Here is a 23,116-nt window from a genome sequence, read left to right as displayed (position 1 = left end):
TCAGCATTTCAGTTAAAGCCTTTGTTATATTCAAGCTCAAGTTTTGCACTGCACAGTATCTAGCACTAATGAGAGATGGACCCTGAACCAAAACAGAGGCTCCAGATATCATGCATCTTTGAGAACATTCAGTTCAATATCTGAGCCTTGCAGTTCAGAACAATCTCTTGTGCTAGCTTTATGCATCAGCCACATATTAATTTCTGAATATAATTTCCCCTCAATGAACAACTTTTGCAAAGGGAGAAAGTCATTCCCATGATTATCTGGCATGCGTGCTGAGCATCTTGGAAAGTGACTAGCTAACAGAAACAGCATATACTATACAGGAAAGATTGCAAGTACTAGAGGTTTGTCATTTGTTACTCTGAAGAGACACTATTAGTGACAATGGATGGAATGAAAGTCAAAATATAAATTAAAACTTGAATGAAGTAGCCACTAAGTTAACATACAGTACCTAGAGATAATAAACTTCTATATATTTTTGTCTTAAAGGAAGATCTGACTCAATATTAAAATAAAGACAGATGATTTAAAACCTGCTGTGACTGTGATTATACAGACTCCTCTGCTTTAGACAGCATGCTACAGTAAACCCAGGTAGTACGAGTCATTACACAATCCAATCTCCCCCTTATTTCATTTATTTTTCCCAAAGAGATTTGTGTGTTTGTGTTTCAGGGGAAGGGGAGTTCAGGTGGGAGGCCAGAAAAGTACAGATTGAGTGTTTATGTATATTGTGGTAACTTAGGTATACCTTAAGATTCATTTGTTCACTGTCTAGTTTCCTTGCATTTGCACCAAAGAGATACATGAAAGGATTAGGCATTATACTAAAAGTTACAGTAACAGTAAGGGCCATCCATAGCTTTTAACAGTTAAACACAGGGGACATGGTTAAGTACTACAGCTTTTGTCAATATAGTAACCAGGTCCTCTGACTGTGTAACAGTGAAAGCACAGTTGAACCAAAAGACATTTGGAATGATAGTGTGTACTTATGAGCCTAATCCTGCAAGTTGCTGAGCACCCTCAACTCTAATAGAAGTCAACAGGAGTTGAGGGCATTCAGCACTTCACAGGATCAGGCCCATAAGAAAGCAAATTGTTATTTTATACCCGAGTGACTAGAAATCAATTGGACTGTGATTGCTACTCATTCCTCCCATTCATTTTGGAAGGTTCATTTTGTCACCAAAATGAAATGTGCAAAAATATTTTAGGTGCATAAAGAAAAAAATACACATCAAACAGTATTGGGAGGCATGCACCAGTTCTTTGCCACTAACTCACTTTTAAGAAATTGAAATAATTACCCTCTGGCAGCTCTTCATTCTCATGTTGATGTTGCTACAAGAATTCATATCCTTTAGCGTCCTGAGGAAAAGGTCGCTTGCTGACAGACAGGGAGACAGTAGCGTAAGACAGACATTGCCTAAGTTCTACTTTAGGGAGGGAGAGAAGAATGTGGTTTATAGTACATTACAGTTCAGCCACTGCCACAAATGCTACTGCACTTATAGGGAGCATGGGCATTTTGCCCAGATTAGGACTGTAGGATTATGCCCGTGATTTGGAAGGGGGCCGGTGCGGCAATTAGCCAGGGATAAGTACGGGTAGTTCAAGGAGGAGGTCAAACTAAATGAAAGTACAGTAGGCCTCAGCTAGTTCTTGCAGCTGAATTCTAACCAAGAGGAGGCAATAGCTAAGGTAGTTCCCACACACTTTTATCCAAAAAAATGGAAGGTGAATGGAACTACTTTTAAAGACCAGCTTCAGCGTTTCCCTTGCTATAATTAATGATCACAAATGCCCCAGCAATGCATGGAATGGAGCTCTCAGAACTCAGGCCTTAAAAGATGAAAAGTCCGTCAGCCCACTTTTAAACATATAAGACAAGATACAGCCCTGTGCTTCATGAGTATTCTGTGAGGTGAGGGCGTAGGGAGCTTGTTTCTCACCCGTGCAAACATCAAGACAGGATTTTGCCTTGTAGTTCCCAGAGAGGATATGGTTGCTGGCTACAGGGAATGCCCCGCCCCACCACCCTCACCCAGCCAGCTAATATATATACAGGTAGCTGGGGCTAAGTATGGCTCCTTTTTTAGGGCAGTAGCACAGTGCACCTAGCAGCATATTACCTATGCCCACCCTGAGCCACCCTGCCCTGCTCTAGTGGCAGATGTATGCTTAGCATCCTTCTCTCTGCTAGCTCCTGCATGTCGCATAACTCATTAAGTCTGGGGCAGGATTTTGCCTACAGTTAATCAAACAAGCTGTCAGTGCACCATGAAAAGGTTTTGCCAATATTAAGATACATTTTTAAAAACTACAAACTAAGCACACTGTACCTTGCAAAATAGCACCACAAAAATCTGTTATTTAGAAGTAAAATATTAAATGCTGGATTTTATTTCATTTAATACATTTAGGGATCCGTACTGACAGCTGTGCAAAAATGCTCTGGAGGGCTTGGCAGTCATAAAGGCCGGGGGAAATTCTGTCCCTTCCCCAACTTCTCCAACCTGGCCACAAAAGACCCCTGAAAACAGTGGAACTGCCACAGTTTCAGAATACATGGAGGATACTGAAGAGGAACTGTGCAGGAGGAATCTGAAAGCCCTGTATGATCTTAGCTGCATGGCAGTTCTCTCCACAGAAATGGAGATTGGGATTGAAGGATGGTATAGCCAGTGGGTCCACGAACTAACCTTCGTGTTAAGGGGACGCTACTGCAAACTGTGCAGAATGGCTGCAGCTGCTCTGGGGAAGATTCTCCCTATTCTAAGCACGGCAGAGGTTCCCTGCACAAAGCCATTTACTTAGACTTTACACAGGCCATTGTCCTTTAGTGTTTTAAACAACTGGAATTAAATGTATAATTATTTATATATTTACATTGTTGGGATTTATTCTTTATAGGGTCACTGATGATGATACAGGCCCTTCTAGAAATATTACAAGGATGACAATTACACAGGGCTTGATTACCATATAGTTACATTTGCTGATAGTTTAGTTCATAATACTCAATTTTGTTACCTTCACGGGGAAGGAATTATATAACCAACAAAGTAAAGTGGGAAGAAGAGTACAAGAGAGGCTATAATCTTGATCAATCCATAAATGTAAAGCTGCTTCTATCAGTAACTCAGTAGTTTTCTAACCAGATACAAAATCTGTTTGAGTCACCGAAATCCGCAGCCACCACCAGGGACATAAAGTTATTTTACCCTGCATTGCACTGAAAATGCCAAAAGCACCATCCTCTACTTTGAGCTTTCCCCCATTCTGATGTAGTTCCTCTCTTTATATTGGCAAGAAGTGCAAATAGTAATGTATTTCTACAAGATCAATATTCTCAGTTTTATTCACCATTACGTAATATTGCACAATATGGATATATTTTAGTCTCTGGCAGAGAGAAGGAAAATATCTTGAGTTTTATGTCTCCCCTCACCTGTAAAACAAACTATTCTTACAATAACAGTGATTACCTGTTTCTGGATCCTGCTATATCAGGGAGAAAATGTAAATACCTTATTTTCAATATTTCAGGGGAAGGGCACAGAGCCCAAACCTGCCCCCATTAAAGTTAATGCCAAAACTCCCACAGATCTCACTGATATAGGACTTAACTCAAAGACCAAAGAGAATGCTCCTCAGAAAATTGAGAATGAAAAATTATCATAAGCTGCCACACTGCCTTAAGAGACAGTATCAGCAGAGCCTTGAGGAGAGATGTCTACAATGGGATCCAACTCTCGATAGTGTATACTGCAAGGTGACAGGTAAGGAAATTGAAAAGGAAAAGATGGGGTTTTATTTTATTTTTTTTGTCATAGTCATCTATTAGGTATTCATTAACTGTGACTGCTCCTGTATCATGAGCAATGTTGCAGCTTAAAAATGCACATTGTGAAATGAAAAAACAGTTATTAAAAATCCTATCTTATAATCAAAGATACAGTACTTCTGAGTCTGTGCTCCTGTTTCACACGCAAACAGACACACACACAAAACTATAAATAAAAGGAAAAGGCTGAGACACAAAACACTGGCTTGCTGACAAATCACCAACCCTTCAGCCCTGTACTGAGGCATGAAGGCTATTTGACTTTGTGGATGCCAGGAAACTATTTTCAGGAAAGGAGAGATGCAACACCAAGAGTATTCAGATACGCAACAGAAAAAGAACTGCATCGTCTGTGGTCCATAAATTACAAATGGAGAATGAGAAAGAGTAAGTGAATTTATATAAGCATATGTATATATATATATTTATAAATATTTATATTATATAATTTACCATGAGGACATGCAATCATTAGTATAGTACCTATTATACAATATAATACAAAGAAATAAGCCTTTCCAATAATATAGTTTCTTCAGAAACAGCAGGTATGCGCTACCTATTGCATTCCACTGCAGTGCTTGAAACCTGAATGAAACTAAGGTTCCACACTGTGCTACATTACTTATGGAAAACAGTATACACAGGAGGAAAAAGAAAATCCCAACACACTCTGACAGCACAAGTGAAATTCAGTGCAGCTCCAGGGCAGCTGTGATGCAGCATTAGAAATGTGTTAGCTCAGAGAGAAAATATTTCCTTTTCAATCCAAAGGTACTAGTTTGGCAGCAAACAGAGGTTAAATAAAAAGCACAGATGCTGGCTAGAAAGGCATATGACTACAGCAAGCAGATCAGTAACTGACAGTGCTTCCACACATCCAGCACCGCTAGGACAGGTAGCATTAGGGATGCTAGTGTATCCCTTTCAGACTTGTACTCCTGTGTTTTAAACTATTCTGATCCACTCTCCATTTCTGAACATAGTAAAGGCTGCCATACCCCTAAAGTGTCCTACAATGATCCTCTACAGCATATTAAGTGAGTACTAAAGGAAACTGTTTGGGGAAAATAGGCACCATGGACTTTATTCACAGAGAAGGGGTCTGGCTTCCCTAAGAGACATTAGGGCAAAAGGGAAGACAAAAATCCAAACAGGGAAGTTGTCTGAGATTTGTTTTCCTTCTGGTTATATTGCCAAATATTCTCATTCAGATTCTGTAGGAAATGGAAGTGAAGGCCTTTATTCCTCTTGTCTATAACCTAGCAAGTGTACAGGCTCTGCACTCACCTTTCAGCACTGAGAATACACATACAGTTCATCTTCTAGACTTAAGCTAAATTCCAAGGTAAAAAACGAATCTGAGTTTGTAGTTCTCTCTACTCCTTCTCAGCATTGCCATCTTGGATTTAATGTCAAGACAGCAACATTGTGAATAAGGTCAACAAGGATTTAAGTGGTCCATAACCAATGGGAAAATGATAGTTGTAACAAAGGCTCTCTTTTGCACTCAGACAGACTTTCAGACAAACAGTTTACATACTTCTGACCAAATACACACAGCAGTATATGGTAAGTCTGCAACAACCCTCCGCCTGAAGACTCTTCCTTCTTTCTCCCATAACTCAGATTGGAATGACTGTCTCCAGAATATACATAATACAGGCCCGGAGAGGAGAACCATGGACCCAGAAGGAAAAAAGCAACATGACCGATGTTTAAAGGTTCTTGGATACTAACAAAAGACAAATGCCCTGCAAAATATCACTATAAAAACTCAGAAAATGTTAAAACTTATTTTTAAAATGTCATCAGTATATAGAACAGGTAAAGTGAGTAATTTTTTTTTTAAGTAGGGGAATCTGTACCATTGGGGCAGGGGGGAAGGGGGGGAGAGATGGACACCGAATGACTCAGAAAGAGATGTGCACAGCCTGACACTGAAAAGACTCACAAATTAAAAATATTATCTTCCAAATAATGTGCTTATTTAAAATTCTACAAATAAATGCCTGAGCCGTACCTATTTCAGAGGTGGTGGTGTCATTGTGGAAATAAAAACAGATGTTTCAGGTTCTATTACATTTCTTTGAGAAAGGCCTTAAATAATTAGGCCAAATCTCCTAAGTATACAACATAAAAACAATAAATAAATAAAAAACCCTATTAGAATACTCACTTCAGAGATAATTTTAACTTCAAATGTTCCACACATCTTTGACTATCCTTCTCTGACCTCTACCCCCTCTCTGATCTGCTTGCTGCCTGTCATTAGGCAATGCCTGGCCACTCATTTACACACTATGAATTGTCAAATAATTTATCATATGTTTACTTTCTTTTGAAAGCAAGGACTCAACACTGATTTTTTTGTTTTTTTGTTTTTTGTTTAAATAGACAATACACAGACACAACATGCATCAAATTACGAGAAGGCTTTTACACCTGTCAAGGCTCAGTTCCTATCTGCTAAGTTTACTAGCCGATTTGCTCTTTCCTGTGGGGGTTTTAGTGTTTGGGGAGTGGTGGCAGGAGCAGTTGGATCCTTTCAGACCGTTCTTGCTTGGTTTGCTGCAGAAGTGCTCTTGTTGGCAGGACCTCCTAGAGGATGAGGAGCCTGAATGGCTAGGAGGCGATTTACTCCTCCCAAGGTGTGGGGATGAACTCTTCTGGTCATGGTGGGGCCGTCCAGCCCGGGATGGTGAAGAACTGGCTGTACGGGGTAAGGAAGAGCTCCTAGGGGAGGCACTGGGGCTGCGTCGAGGGATGACAGGGCTTTTGGGTGGCGTTTTTGGGCTATGTGGTGATCCTGGACTTTTACACTGGGTGGAGCTCCTTGGTTTTTGAGATCCATTCTGAAGGATTTGAGCCAGACGAGAGATAAGGTCTGAGTCTGAGTTGCTGCTCCCTAGAACTCTGTACCTGCGTAATCTTAAAAAGAAATGAAGAGAGATTATTTCCACCATTTTATTGTGCTTTATCCATTACAATGAATATACACAAACATAATGTAAATGGAAACTAGAGATGGGCCTTAGCTGCAGAGTTCACATCTGGATCTGAACTTACCTAAAATTCAGAGGCATCTGGATGTAGGGTTTTGGTTTGTGTACAGTTCAAATGGATACAGTATCCATGTTTGTGTAACCCCCAACACATAACAAAAATGTCTTTATAAGTACTAGACAGAGGTGTCAAAGTGCATACAAGCATACTTATTTTTCTAATAATACGGGAAGGAGTATACTGAAGGGCGGTGCTTATTAGCTCCTTTTTTGGAGCGGTAGCATACACTCCCTGTCTACCCACTGTGACTGCAGTCTGTCAGTGTGGAAGAGGGCAAAGCCATCCCCCTACAACTTCCTTCAGAGAATACTGAATCACTGTTGACACCTACACTCCCCGTATACTTGTAGTCTACTTATACACAGAACAGGATTATGGCTGCCCATGCATAGATGTCCAGGGGTGAAGTAGAGCTTTTGAAGGCCTCTCTGTGCTCCTTTTCATTCCTGTGCATAATCAGTCATGATCTGATCCTAACCAATTATGTCTAATATTGTTCATCAAAATTTTCAAACTGTTAGACTTCTAAATAAGAGTACTTTGGTAATGGGTTTTGTTGAGTATTCAGCACTTCTGAGAATCAGGTAATTTTTATTTAAGTATCTAAATATAGCTATAACTTTAGGAACCCAGGTTTGAAAATTCTGGCTCTTTGTATCTGTTGGAGAGTTCACTGGAAGGCTGTCACATCCTTCTGTAACACTTCAAGATATTATTAATATCTAACTGATGTTTTAAAGCTAAAGCTTTTTTTAAAAAACAGTTAAGATATTTCTCAAATGCTTTTCTGTGGTCAGATCACTCAAATCCAGGATTTTTAAAAAAAAATCGGTTTACAAATGACAGAAGTTTTGGACAATCACACCATGCATATTCTCACAATACTCTTTGCAAGCTAGCTCAAAGCTATTTTAAAATAAAATACGTATTTCTAGTTCGTCTGTATTACCTGGCTTCTACCCCAGGCCTAGTTGGTGGTTTTCCTGGGGGTGGACGAGGAAAGAATTGAGCTGAGGTTGAACTGGTGACTTGATCAGTTGTAGCCCAGGATACTGGCCTTGGAATCTTGCTCTTTCTGGACTGAGAACTATTTGGTGACAAAGAGCCATCCTCCGATTGTTTGCCCACATGAGAGTCCAGTGTCAATTTGGAAAAGGCAGATAAGACGTCATCCTCTGAAAACGGTACAGGAGCAGCAACCACTTTTTCCTCCAGTGACTTGTCAGAGGCACTGGAGAGATCACCAAGGAAAGACTTGAGCTGTCTCTTTTCCACGAGTAGCCTGACCAAATCTGTCTGATGGGCCTTCTTTAGGAGAAGCTTTTCCTTTGCTGAAACAGGAGAAGTGGACTCTGATGTCAAGTCTATTTCTTGTGCTAAAACTGGTATGCGACTTTGTCTGACTACAAAAGGTGACTTAACCAAGTCTTTCTTAGACTGATGAGAACTCTCATTCTCGGAAATACAATGGAACAGCTCTCCATTTCTGGGGGCACTTTTTTCTCTTTTGCCCTCCCGGTGAAAAAATGAAGTAAGGTCCATCTGGTGGCATTCCAAGTCTTCACTATGATCAATTTCTTCATTATCATGGAAACCATTTTCCTGCACTATTACTATTTGACTTTCCTGTCTATCATCAAAAAGGTCTATGACTCTTGATGGTGAAACCTCTGATGTCTCAGCTACTGCTGACTTCAGTACCTCATAGTTTGCATCTGAATTTGGCACCAGGCAGGAAGTCCTTGGCTGTGATTCATCTGCAGATTCAATAGTAGCTGGAGGTTTTCCTTCCACAAATTTTGAGCTCCCTTGTGGAGAAGAACTCTGCCCTTTGTGAGACATTTTTATGGCATCCTCAGAAACCACTGGAAGCCTTCCTTCTTCAGTTTCTAGAGCGAGATTTCCAGGTTCTTTTTCTTCCTCCCTACTGCTACATTGTTCAAATAGGTCCTTTTGGCCACAGTCTACGAGTCTGTCACATTCTTTGACGTGCCCTTCCCTATCAAGCACCTCATGGCTGATATGATTTAACTGAAGTACCAGATCTGTTCTGCTGGTACTAGTGGGAAGTGCATCCTCTGTCACTACCAATCCAGGCAAATTCTCCTTCGGAGAGGAAAATTCCACAGTGTGTTCCATAGGATGAGTGTCTCTATCCCTCTTCTCTAGCTGGTGGCCACAACGAAAGCTCTCAGAGGCAGACTGGGTGGATGCTACTGATGGTCTGGGTATTGTTATCTATATTGAAAAATTAAAGAAAAAATTAAAAAAGATAGGAATATCATCTTATACAGATGATATTCTTTAAAATGCAGACTTGATACTGTATGTTCAAAGTGTTATTCTTCCCATCAATCATTATGGTCATATTGGAAAAGTAACAGCTAATTTCATAAATGACATTTGATTTACAGAACTAGAAAATAAAATACTCTACCATCCTGGGACAGAATGTATGGCATGTGAAAACAAGCATTATCTCTGCTGAAAAGGTTACATTCACCAAGAACCCTGCTGGAGAACAGAGCCAGCCTAAGGAGTAAACTAAGTTTTGTTTGTTATTTTTATACAATTTTGCATATTTTTATAAAAGTTTTACACATTGAATTTCATAGTAAAAAGTAATCCTTTATAAGCTATACTATAAAAATTACAAGACCCTGCAGTCAGGGATGGAAGATGATTAATAGTATTTCATAGGCTAGGATTAAAGAAGTTAGATTTTTGGTCAAGGCAGCAGATAGTTCCCACTGAGTCACCATGGTGTATAGACCTATAGTCAGAGCTTGTAATATTCATCAGCAGTGGAAATGATTATGGAATGTGAGTCCGGCCACAAAAGCCTCCTGGATTCCCCTCTGCTGGAAGATGAGGCTGATGACAGTTGCCATGGAATCTGCAATTTTATATCATAGACCTCACTGGCACTTGCTGCAGAAATAGTCTGAAAGTGCTGGAGAGCTCAAAGGGCATACTTTTAGCATAATTAGCATAGTGACACCATTGGATGTTAAAATCAAACTCACCCATTAGGTCCCAGGAACACATTTTGCAGTTAATACTGGTGGTATTCAATCTACTTCCATAAAAACAAGCAAACTGGGATTTGATAGTGACATGTACCCTGTTGGGGAATCTGAATTCAACAGCTGCATGGAGACTCTCACTCCTTTTGTACATCCTTTTAATAGTCCCATGCAACAAACATCCATTATTATAGGGTCAAACTTACCTTCATCAAACACAAACATCCAACTGATGTTGTAAATTTATTCACAGGAAAAATATGAAACATTAGCCATGCTGCATCATGATACTGAAGTTACAGAAATTAATGTTATTTATGTTAAGGAAATTATTGCCACATCATACTGAGGTTTATTACACTGATTTTCTAATGTGCCTCACTTTGAGGTCTTTGTTCCATATTTGGGCTTGAGGCTGGGTTGGGCAAGCTAGAAATACGAGGTCTGGCTCACAATGTGGTTTTTATACACCACTGGGTAGCTGGTCTCAAAGTAGCAGTGATTTGCAAAGCAGGTTCTTTGTAGTTCCACAGACAGCATGAGAGTCAACCATTTTTTCTGTTACTTTTAGGGCAGAAAAAATGGGGTTTTCACTGTGTGCAGTGGGAGAGAAAGCAGGAAATAGCCCAGCAAGGAAGGCACCCTAAGGATTCCCAAAGGGGACTGAATAAGCTGTATCTACTGTTCTTACAGAGGATTTGCCAGGATCAACGGAGCAAGGGAAAACCCATACTCAGATGCCTGGAGTCCTTCTGCAGCAAGAGGTAAACTTTGTTCTCATTTACCTGCTAATTTGCTTTCAGTGACTGGATCAATATGCACAGTCCTGAGTTTTTCTTGTTGACTGAATCAGAATGGAATGTTGACAACCAATCAACCCAAAGTTGAAACAGTACTCACTTCTTGGGAACAGTACTCACTTCTTCTCTTATCTTAGTTTTAGTCTTTAATATGAAAGAAACATTATCTCCGTTTTTGAGTGAGAAGTGTTTTTTTTACTCCAGGATTCAAGAAAAAATCCAGGATCTTTCAGGTCAGAGGGGGGATTTGTGCTGTACTGATCCAATCTCAAAAAGCAAAGGGGAAGTGGGAATAAAATTTGCCTTTCCGTGACTGGGTCCACTACTGCACAGTTCTTGCATTTTAAACAACAATACCCTAGCAAGCACTCAGGGTGTAAAGGAAAAGGAACAAACGACATTAGGGTCAACATAATGAGACAATTCTTTCTCCCATTCCCTCTCTGTTAGAACTGCTAAATGTTTTATAGCTACACAATTCTCTCCTTGAATGGAAATATCATTCCTTGAGCTCATTAGCAAACCCACATGGCTCAAGTGCTCAGAGGGAAAGGAAACACTCTTTTTGTGATTCACTCCCATGAACCCAGGTCAAAAATGCCCATTGTCCCACTGATTCTCCTCAGAGCTTGGTCTTCAGACTTTATCCACATGTACAAGTGATTTAAATAGCTGATCATGCAGAAGACTTTACTTAACAGGTCTGCTGCAACTTCAGACATAGATTTAATAAAATCCAAAGGAGCTTGTAATGGGGACTGGGCTTATCAGTGGTGCTGCATAGTTATTTGGTCCCTGGGTTCCACCTCTCCTCCATTTCCAGCATCCCTCACCAGCAATCACTCCAACACTGTAGAGGTCCACTTTTGGTAGGGTAGTGATTCAGCCATTCCACCTGGTCATCAGTTGAGTTCACCCCCTTCCGAGGTACCAGAGTCCAAAAAAATATATATAGTTCAACTTCCCCACAAAAGAAAGGGTCAACAGCCCATCTCCAAACCCCTGTGGGTGGCATGCCCTTGACACAGGGCTTACAATGTCTCTATCATCTCCTTCTCTCCAAGAGCAGGGGGAAGGATGGGAAGGAGTTTATGCCCCCTCCACGAAAAGGGTGGTTGGTAGGCGAGCCTGGGCTCTTCCTCTCCACTGGGCTCTGACTTAGAGCCCTGTGAGAGACAGTGATAGCAAAACACCCCAGAGTATTTCGGGGCTGCCTCCCAACGCCACTTCCTACCATTTGCTTCCTTGGTTCATGGTGTGGTCAAATGCCTTATCAATGATCCTCTAGAAGCTAGAGCAAAGGTTTCCCTAGTCTTAGGGAAAGCCAAGCCCTTCCTCATAGGGCCTGGGGTAGCTGTCACTGGCAGAACCTCTCTACAGCCAGGGCTCTAGCTTCATCCTTATTCAGGAGCTCATGAAATAGGTCTCTCCTCCTCCACCATCCTCCCCCTCTTTCTGAGTTGTCTGGCTCCCTTTTAAGGTCCTCCTATAGCTAGAGCAAGCTCTGCTGGTATGGCAGGGGTGAGTCATCTGGGCCAAGACCTGCTCCCTAACCCCTTCTGTCCCAGTGTGGGTCTTAAATACCCCATTGTAGAACCAATTAAAAAGCCAATTATCCAGAGGAAACCTTAGACCTATTAGATCAGATGAGACTATAAGGATGTGGAGGGAAGTATTTGTTAACATCACAGATGCAGGATATCCCTTTGGTCTCTAGTAGTCCCTTATTGTTCCCTTACACTGAGATGATGGCTCTGACCTCCAAGAAGTGGGTCACCTCTGAAGAAAATCATCCTTATTGGCTGAAGAAAGAGGAAGATGACATGCCACTACCCTTGGGGAGAGGAGGAAACTGGAGGAATATGAGAATATAACTCTGGGACACGATGGACAGAACACAACTCAGTGAGGAAATTCACAAGACAACCAATTGGAAATCCTTCCTCCTTACTGTCCATTCCCAGTGCCTGAGGTTTGATGAAAGCAGATTATCAGAAGCATTTATTACAAGTCCTTTACTGAGATCACAAAGGGCAACATGGATTTCTTAGGTCCATACTTCCTGGTTGATTTCTGGATGGAAAATAGTGACTCTTACCTGCAAAAGAGGGTTTAGGATTTCTTACACTGGGAAGCTAGGATTGAAAGAGAATCCTTATTATCTGAAAGTTCAGCGAGATTGGCATCTGAAATCTCATTAAAAATCTAGACCCCCTATGAAATAAAAAGAATGACTCACATCCTGATTTAGGAAGCTATAACTTCCCCCATAGTCTAATCCATAAGGCCCTGCAGGCTATTGAAGACAAGATAAGAATGTTAGCTGCTAGGTAGAGGGAATCATGGATCAAGTCTCTAATGTTAACAACAACTTGGAAAAACAAACAAACAGAAAAAGCCTCTCTCACTTTTCAGGAAAAGGATGTTAAAAAACCCCCAAACCCAAAAAACTACCTCATCCTGCAGTACCTCTGACAACCAGCAGATGGGTATAAAATTGGTTCTACCAATATAAATTAGGTCGGTTCCACTGACAGGCATACATTATACCAGCCTAAGCACAGTTATACCTATATAGCTGCTACATCTACACTGGTATAGCTATGCCAGTTAAAAACCTGCCCTACATCTAACCAATATATCCAGTGATGAGCTGCCAAAATCTTAACAACGGGTTCCCTCCTCACCCCACGAGGGGGTCGTTGCCCACCCCTGCCCCCCGGGACTCCTGCCCCATCCAACCCCGCAGCATTTCTTGACGCCCCCCCCCCCAGGACCCCTGCCCCATCCACCCCTCTCCCCTGTCTGCCCCCAGAACCGGGCAGGAGGGTCTCGTGGGCCACTATAGTGGGTGCTCACCCCACCCCTAAGAGCCAGAGGCACCTGCCTGGAGGCGAGGTGGGGAGTCCTGGCTGTGCTTACCTGAGGCAGCTCCCAGGAAGCATCCGGCAGGTCCCTCTGGCTCCTAGGGGCGGGGGAGCATAGCTGGGGGGGGAGCAGGGGGAGCGGCCACTCCCCCCACTGATCACATCAAAAGTGGCACCTTAGGGGCAGACTCCCTGGGTGCTCCGGGACTGAAGCACCCACGGGGAAAAATTGGTCTGTCTGCCCTCCGCCCAGCCCCAGCTTACCTCTGCTCCGCCTCCTCCCCTGAACCCACCGCCCCGCTCTGCTTCTCCGGCCCCACTCCCCACCCCCGGCTTCCAGCGAATCAGCTATTCGGCGGGAAGCCAGGGAGGGCAGAGAAGCAGGCCGTGGCTTCCCACTCAGGCCGAGGGTGGCGGAGGTGAGCTGGGGCAGGGAGCGGTTCCCCTGCGCCCCCCCCCCAAGTTACCTGCTGCGGCACGGGTGGCCCTTCTCGCGCCACCCCCCAGCCCAGCTCACCTCAGCCTCCCTGGGCCTGAGCGGGAAGCTGCCGCTTGCTTCTCAGCCCACCCCAGCTTCCCGCGCAAACAGCTGATTCACAGGAAGCCTGGGGGGGCGGAGAAGCAGAGCGGGGCGGCGCGTTCAGGGGAGGAGGCGGAGCGGAGCGGAGCGGAGGTGAGCTGGGGCCGAGGGTGGAGCGGGGAGCTGCCGGTGGGTGCTCTGCACTCACCAAATTTTCCCCTTGGGTGCTCCAGGGCTGGAGCACCCATGGAGTCAGCACCTAAGGCGCCACTTTTGGCCGGTTAAATTTAGAAGCCCTTTTAGAACCAGGCCTTTGACTGTTTAATGCTCTTTGTTAGGCTGACCTGCAAACTCACTAGAAGTGGGACTCCTTTTAGAACCGGTCGTGCCTTGCGGAACAACTGGTTCTAAAAGGGCTTCTAAATTTAACAACCAGTTCTAGCGAACCAGCTCCAGCTCACCACTGAATATATCTATACCAGTAAACTTTGTAAGTGTGGACCATGCCTCAGTGGCAAAGTTAAGAATAGAATCCAGGAGTTCTGATTCCCAGTCTACTGTGCTAATCACTAGAAAATATTATCTACCTAATTATTATCATTACTGGCTTCTCTCTACAAACTCTATGATGCAGCAGACTGCTGTCTCAGTTCAGAAGTCCAGGGGCATTGATCAGCATCTCTTACAATTGCAAAAGTTTAAATATGTCTCAGAAAGCAATGCTGAGCAAACAAATGGTGAGATAAATAAGATATTCTCTTCCCCCCTCATTGAATTGTCAGAAATTAATTTGTTTCTGTTTTAGGCATAAATCCTTTAGCCTCTGACAGCACAATTTCTTACTTATACTAGATAGCATATAGTTCTCTCCAACTGAGATATGGAATGAGATTATTTGTTCTGTTTTTCATTTTTCCTTCCTAACATTCCATTCATTCACCATATTGCCCATTTCTTGAAGAAAAAACAATCCGAGTAGACAGAAGACATCCATTATGAAATCTTACCAACTCCACTCTCCTCCTTTTAAAACTTGGATAGGCTAAAATAAAATCTTATATCCTTGGGGTGAAATCCTCTCATCAAATCTGCATGGTGAACCTAAGCTGGGGGCTGTGGTTCCTTGGCCTCGTTGTCAAGATACTAGATCTGGAACTGCTGGTCTGAGTCCGAAAGGTTGTCTAGAAGTGGCACTGTGCTATACAACAACAGAGCTACTGATACACCAAAAGATAAATCTGTGACCTTTCAACAACAGCTTCTTCTCTGAGATCACAGTGTCTGCTGCTACTGAAAGTGCAGGTCTGCTTTTGCCTGGGACAGCAGGATTCTTAGGGTATGTCAACACAGCAAAGAAAAACCTGTGTTAGGCCCATGCCAGCTGACTCGGACTTGTGTGGCTCGGCCTGCAGGGCTGTTTCATTGCTGTGTAGACTTCCAGGCTTGGGCAGGAGTCTGGGCTCTAGGGCCCTTTGGGGTGGGAGGGTTCCAGAACTTGGGCTCCAGCCCAAGCCCAGAAATCTACACACCAATGGAACAACAACCCAAGTTGGCTGGCATGGGCCAGCTGCAGATTTTTCTTTGCTGTGTAGACATATCCTTAGGAACATTGTGCCCAGATCTGTTGTTAATCTGCTCCTGATACCACTGTCAACACTTTCTCACATGTATGAAGCATCATCATATTACATACCTCTCTGTGGACATCTCATCTTGCTCCGTCATCAGTTTAGTTTACAACTCAAAAGTCCTCTCCAAGTTTTTAAACGCTTTCATGGATTCACTACAGCAAACTTCATGTATCTTCTCTCTCTCTCCTTCCTGCATCTTCTTCTCATCTAGTACTGACCCTCTGGCTCCTCACACTATCTGGCCACTTTTATTATAAGTCTCTATCTTCTGCCATCTAGAATAACTTCCCTATATCTCTCCATCTCATAGATGCTTCATCTTATATAATGTTCGGTTCCTTGCTTAGTACAAGGAGGTTACTTATCTGTAACTGGAGATTCTTCGAGATGTGTGGTCCCTATCTGTATTCTAGTGAGGGTTACGCATGCACACCATACACCCAGAGATAGAGAATTTGAAAGTAGTGTCCGTTGGTCCACGCATGCACCTTGGCTCGCCTCATGCCTGCGTCTGAGGTGATAAAGGGATGCATCGATGATGATCCTCTTGTCTCGGAAGGAAGGAAGGAAACCCCGATGCATACATGACATGGATCTGTACACCACTGGAGGGATGACAGTATGTTAGCAGGGACTGTCAGCATGAAATCCATGGAGTGATGGTTTGGTGAGTAACCAGATTGGAGCCATGTCTGAAGGCAGCAAAGATGGAGGCATGCAAAAGGGGTCATGTATGTACACAAAGTCCTGTGGCCCCAGAGGCAAAAGCAAGTCCTTGCTGGTACATGAAGATTGTTCATGATGAAATCGCCTGGAACTTGTCTTTCGCTAAATAGGCCCATTCTGTGACCAAATTGATGGTAGGCCCTATGAAGTCCAGAGACTGTGTGGGATCTAGGATCAATTTCTCAATGTTGATGCTGACTCCGAGGGGTGAAAGAGGTTGAGCAACATGGAGGTTGATGCTTGGGCTTCTTGCCTGGACCATACGGCTAGAAGCCATCCTCAAGATATGGAAACACAAGGACTCCGTAACATCTGACATAGGCCGCTACAACAGAAAATCTCTGATGAAGACTTTGGGAGCAGTGGCTATTCCAAAGTTGAGCACCTGTACTGGAAATGGTGGATGCCCGCTGTGCATATCAGGAAACCACTGTGGGCCAGATGCATATTGATGTGAAAATAAATGTCCTTCATATTGAGAGCCTTAAACCATGTCCTTTTTCTAAGGATGGGATAATCAGTGCCAGTGTGACCATACCAAACTTGATCTTATGATTTAAGGACTGAGATGTCAGAGATTGGTCTCCACCCGCCTTTCTTCTTCGACATCAGGAAGTAAATTGAGTAAAACCCCCTTCCTTAGTATTCTGGGAGAACGTGTTCTACTGCTCCTCATTGTAATAAGGAGTTCACTTATTTAGTGAGGATGCTGTCATGAGAGTGCTCCCTGAAGAGGCACATGGAGGGGGGGGGGGGTCTTGGAAGAGGTACTGTGACAAATTCAATCTGTAGCCATGGCAGATGACGTTCAACACCCATTTGTCCCTTGTTATCACACTCCAAGTGTGGGAAAAGAGTGTTAAACAACCCCCAGATGGGATAGGACGGTCATCAGGGGGTAGGTGCAGCAGTTGGTGCCTCTTGGGTTTGCCTCAGAAATACTTCTTGGCTGGAGGTTGTATCTGTGATATCAAAGCCTATGAAAGGGGCCCCAGAGAGCAAGATCTGAGTCTTTTGGTGTTTCCTCAGGGGCTCACAATGTCTCTGAGGATAGAAATCAGGGGACCTGTAGCATTGAGTGGATGGTGAGCGGTGTAATTTGCACTTTGGAACAGAAGTGTAGGTGCCCAGCGAACGAAGGGTGGCTCTGGAGTCCTTGAGCGTATGCAGTTATTCATCCGTCTTTTGGTTAAAAAGATGGGATTCATTGAAAGGGAGGTCTTCAATAATGTTCTGCACCTCCCTCAGGAAACCAGAGGAATGGAGCCAAGACTCCCTACACATAATTATGGCCATAGCTATGGCCCTGGAAGAAGTATCTGCTGCATCCACTGCTGACTGGAGGACCATCCTGTCTACCAGCTTCCCTTCCTCAATAAGCTCCTGAAAATGAGCTTGGTCGTGTTGTGGCAGTAATCAGTAAAGTCCTCGAAATAACTGTAATTCAGGAAATTATATGGGGCTAATAATACCTGATAGTTCGCAATCCTGAATTGAAGGCTAGACCAGGAAAATACCTTGCATCCCAAAAGGTCCAAACACTTGCTCACCTTATCAGCTGGTGTCCATTGAGGCTGCTGCTGTTTGGCTCGTTCAGTTGCTGCCTGGACAACCAGGGAGTTTGGAGGAGGGTACAAAAACAGGAACGCAAAGAGGCACTAATTTTCTAATGTGCTGGAGGATGCTCCCCCTGCCTTCGCCCCGCACACCACTCAGACACCACCCCTTCCCCTAAGGGACCACCCCCACTCCGCCTCTTTCAGCACCCACTCTGCCCCTGCCTCTTCCTCTTCCCACCCCCACTCCGCCCCTTCCCCTGAGTGCTCCCTGCCCTTGCTCCTCCCCGGCAGGGCCTCCTGCATGCCGGGGAACAACTGATTGGGGCGGGCAGGAGGCGCTGATCAATGGAGCTGCCGGTGGGCACGAGGCGCTGGGGGGTAGAGGGAGAGGAGCTGATTGTGGGGGATTGCTGGAGCATCCATGGAGTCAGTGCATATGGGAACTCAGACCCCTTGGCAGGAACATAGTAATGTTTGGCCCCATTGGGGGTCACTGTGCATGTGGCAAAGGTGTGTCATACTGTCCTGACAGGCTCCAGAACAGCGTCATTTGTTGGCAGTGCAAATCTGGCCAGTGATGAGGTATGGAGGATATCCAGAACCTTATGCTGGGTATCCTGGATCTCTTCCAGGGGAATTGGAGTTCCTCCGCAACTCTCTGCAACAGTTCCTGAAATTACCTGAAGTCATCCAGAGGAGAGGGGGATGCTGCAGTCACCGCTATGTCCGGAGATGAAGAGGGAAATCTCGATGGTTCTGGAGGCACCACCAGGACCAGACTAAGGGGTTCTTCCCCTAACAGTGGATCCCAGTGCCTGCTAGAAGGATCCCTTAGGGGGAGAGGCAGGTGAAGGTTCTCTCACAAATTGAGCCTGTTCTGCGGGAAGGGTATTAGGACCAGGATCCCCAGAATGACCCTTCTGGCTCCTATGCATAGAGGCAGCCATGGGCCTCTGCTCTGCATGATGCCCCCACCCCAAGTGCCTGTGGACGGGGCAGCGCACAGTAGAGCCGCCTGGCTGCACTTCCATGTAGGAGCTGGAGGGGGGACAAACCACTGCTTCTGGGAGCTGCTTGAGGTAAGCGCCACCCGTAGCCTGCACCCCTGAGACACCCTCCCATGCCTCATCCCCTGCCCCAGCCCTCATCCCCCTCCCAAACTCCGAACCCCTCAGTCCCAGCCCAGAGCACCCTCCTACACCCCAAACCCCTCATCCCCAGCCCCACCCCAGAGCCTGCACCCCCAGCTGGAGCCCTCACCCCCCCTCCCCGCACCCTATCCCCTCTGCCCTAGCCCAGAGCCCCATCCTGCACCCTGAACTCATTTCTGGCCCTACCCCGGAGCCTGCACCCCCAGCCAGAGCCCTCATCCCCTTCTGTACCCCAACCCCAATTTTGTGAGCATTCATGGCCCACCATACAATTTCCATACCCAGATGTGGCCCTCGGGCCAAAACGTTTTCCCACCCCTGTGGTATAGTCTCCACAATGTAGATGCAGCCTAGGTCTTTTGATTATTATCTAGTCAGAGTAGCATATCAACTGCAAGCCTAGGTGAGAACTACAACTGCCTAAAGATCACTAACTCCCACCAACAAATATTTCTCTGTTTTAAAAAACGAGGAAATTAAATGGCAAAAAACTTTGTTAACATGGAGTTAAGGTTGCCCAATGATAGCTCATGCCCTTCCACAACATCGAAGTTCAGCAGCTTAACTTCTGAAAACCAGGAAATTCAGAATTAAGATAAATGCCCACACAACCTTAATGCTGCCCTCTCTGAGCAATACACAATAGCCATAACACACACATTTGCACTTTGCCTTTTCACTTTAATAGACAGGTGCTACTTGTGCTTGCCCTAAGCTCAAACACTAAGCCTGGAGCTCCAGCACCATACTTGTAAAATTTACCACTTCAAACCCCTTTACAACCTCTTCACGCTTGCACACAGGATTCCACCTGGCTATCCTTTCCCCTACCCATCGTTTAATCCACTGACTGCTCTCATGTCCCACCTTACTTCTGACAATACCCTTAGCAAGAAGACCCCGGTGCTCTGCTAGTGACACAAAGTACACAATTCTGTACTGAAATGATGCAGACTGGGAACCTCAAGGTACACATGTACATCTTTCTTTTGACAACACACATGGTGGGACTCAGACCCAGATCTTCCCATACCATAATCCAGAGGTTCTCAAACTTCATTGCACCACAACCCCCTTCTGACAACAATAATTACTACAAGACCCCAGGAGGGGTGACCTAGGCCTGAGCCCGCCGAAGCCCCGCCACCCCAGGTGGTGGGGGTTCCAAAGCCAAAGCCCCACTGCCCCAGGCTGGGGGGCTGAAGCCAAAGCCCAAGAGCTTCAGCCCCACACAGGGGGCCTGTAAACCTTAGCCCCACCACCCAGGGCTGAAGCCCTCGGGCTTTGGCTTTGGCCCTGGGCCCCAGCAAGTCTAAGCCAGCCCTGGCAACCCAATTAAAATGGGGTCGAAACCCATAGTTTGAGAACCGCTGCCATAATCACAGCTCTGTGAAGTTCCTCAAACTATCCCCAGATCTCCTTGTACCATAAACACACCTCTATCAACCTGTCCCACCTATTGCCTCCACTGTTCTCAACATCTACACTTAAAACACTGAAAGAAACTGGAGTGCATGCAGACAATTTCCCATGGCTCTTGCCAACTCCGGGGGGGCAGAGTTAAGGAAAGGCATGTGGTGTCACCAGGTAACCTTAACTCTGTATTTTTCACCATTGAAAATAGCACTGTCAACACTGCTGGTACAGTAGCTATGCTGGAATTGGCTGCTCCATCCCAGCTGCACGTCACTCCTCTGTTGAGATTCCAAATGCTGTGTCCCGTAAATTAATGACAGGTTTCAGAGTAGCAGCCGTGTTAGTCTGTATTCGCAAAAAGAAAAGGAGTACTTGTGGCACCTTCGAGACTAACAAATTTATCTGAGCATAAGCTTTCGTGAGCTACAGCTCACTTCATCGGATGCATCCGATGAAGTGAGCTGTAGCTCACGAAAGCTTATGCGCAAATAAATTTGTTAGTCTCGAAGGTGCCACAAGTACTCCTTTTCTTTTTCCGTAAGTTAATGTTACTCAGAGCAGAAGTAACTTTAAAGTGTAGGTTTATCTAGCCTCAGTCACATCTGTTTGGAGAGAGGAACATGCTATTCTAAGCAACTGATTTCTCCCTTCTGCCAGGTTACACCCTATTTCTGTATACCTCTATCTTACATAGAGGGATCACAGAGTGAGAGGAGGGAAGGATATAAAGTCAGAGTAAAGAGTGTTTGTGATAGCTCTGTATTTCCATATTTTCCAAAATATTGGGTGATAGAAGCTGCGGGGGGGACGGGTATTTTTATAGATTTACCTGAAGGTAAAATTTTCTGAGTTTACAGTTGTTGTGGTTTGAAAACAGCAATGTTCTTTTAAGGTGCTTTCCTCCTTTAATTATTGATACAAATGTACAATCTTAACTTGAGGTTAAGGAAGCTTTTGTTGTGCGACCTAACATAAATGCACTTTAAATGAAATGAAATGAGTAACTGCTTTTAGAGAATGTTTGTCACATCATTATAACAAGCGGTTAATGTGACTACATGAGATACTCACAAAATTAGAATCTTTTTCTGGAAAATGTATTAAAAATTATAGAATGGGTACAGCATTTATTTACTGTTAATGGAAAACTGTTGCATTTATAATAATAGTATTACAGGATCTCCTGCTGTCATAGAATGATGGTAAAAGTAGCCCAGGTATTGTAATATTTTTCTTGAGTGCAGTGGACATGTCTCTAAACATGCAAGACTAGGGTTTTACTTGACCCTAATTTCAAAAAGCCTGAAGAGATGGTATCCTAAGCTTCTTTCACCTTCAAAATTTCAACTCTCCATTTTCACCTCTATAGTCACCAAACTCCTTTCTCCTCATGGTTGCTTTCATCCTTCTGTAACAATGACTGAGGTGGAGACTATAATATAGCCAGAAGGATGGCCAAGTCATTGCTTTTCCTTCTAGAAAGTTAGAATCTACTGGCTTCATAAAACAAGATTTTGGATTCTGTTCCAAGGCCAACCGACAGGCAACTGCAGACCACACTTTTAGAAGCATATTTTATTCAGTGTTTCTAAATCTAGATTTTACAGAATAGCTAACAACTTCCAGTAAGATGTTAATTAGGTCCCAAAGGAAGGTTTTTCATAACTCTTACCTACATACTGTGCCTTTCTAATTAAGAAGCAACCCAAGTAAAATAAGACACTGAAAATTATAAAATAAGATATTTTAACTCAATCACACACAGAGGCTTTATAGCTGAAATAGAAGACACTGTCAATTTGAAATTAAAAGGTTTGCTTTACTTTAAATGAGAAATCATTGGTGCTAGTTTTCTTAAAACACATATTACTTATATAGCCGAATTTTTATCTTAAACAAGTTGAGTACTAATTGCAGTGAATGTGGAATGTATCTATATATAGTTTTTTCCTTAATTCCAAGATGGTTTCATTATATACAAAATATACCTCTGAAGTTAAGCAATTTATTGGTTCCTTCTCCAGCAGAGAAATGTATAATTATCAAAAACATTAAAAGCATAAGATAACACTATTTAGAAAAGTTCTGATTTTCCTTTCCAAGGGTATACTATAGCTCATTTAAAAGAGCTGCACTTTTCCAAACTGGATATCTGTTTTGGAAGATTAAAAAAATTAATTGTTCTGTTTTTTAAACCCAGAGAGGGATCCCATTACAGTAACTCCTCGCTTAATGTTGTAGTTATATTCCTGAAAAATGTGACTTTAAGTGAAACGATGTTAAGCGAATCCAATTTCCCCATAAGAATTAATGTAAATGGGGGGGTTAGGTTCCAGGGAAATTTTTTTCACCAGACAAAAGACTATATTATATATATATGTACAGTATAAGTTTTAAACAATTTAATAGTGTACACAGCGATGATGATTGTGAAGCTTGATTAAGGTGGTGGAGTCAGAGGGTGGAAGAGGGTGGGATATTTCCCAGGGAATGCC

The 23,116-nt window shown here is 43.7% G+C and overlaps 1 protein-coding gene across 2 annotated transcripts in view; it reads right to left on the bottom strand.

Moving 5' to 3' along the window:
- Nucleotides 1-4,318: 4,318 nt before the first annotated feature.
- The window catches only part of TTBK2 (tau tubulin kinase 2), a 216,241-nt gene continuing 197,443 nt past the window's right edge, over nt 4,319-23,116 (bottom strand). For both annotated transcript variants that reach the window (XM_084629924.1, XM_084629925.1), the window contains 2 exons: nt 7,875-9,163; nt 4,319-6,790 (listed from right to left, as the gene is read on the bottom strand). In XM_084629924.1, the coding sequence (XP_084486050.1) occupies nt 6,322-6,790; nt 7,875-9,163 (1,758 nt within the window). In that variant the 3' untranslated portion in view covers nt 4,319-6,321. The remainder of the gene's footprint in view (nt 6,791-7,874; nt 9,164-23,116) is intronic.

Source organism: Lepidochelys olivacea, assembly GCF_965140295.1.
Source record: "Lepidochelys olivacea isolate rLepOli2 genome assembly, chromosome: 6".
Lineage (NCBI taxonomy): Eukaryota > Metazoa > Chordata > Testudines > Cheloniidae > Lepidochelys > Lepidochelys olivacea.
This window is presented reverse-complemented; position numbering and strand designations above follow the sequence as displayed.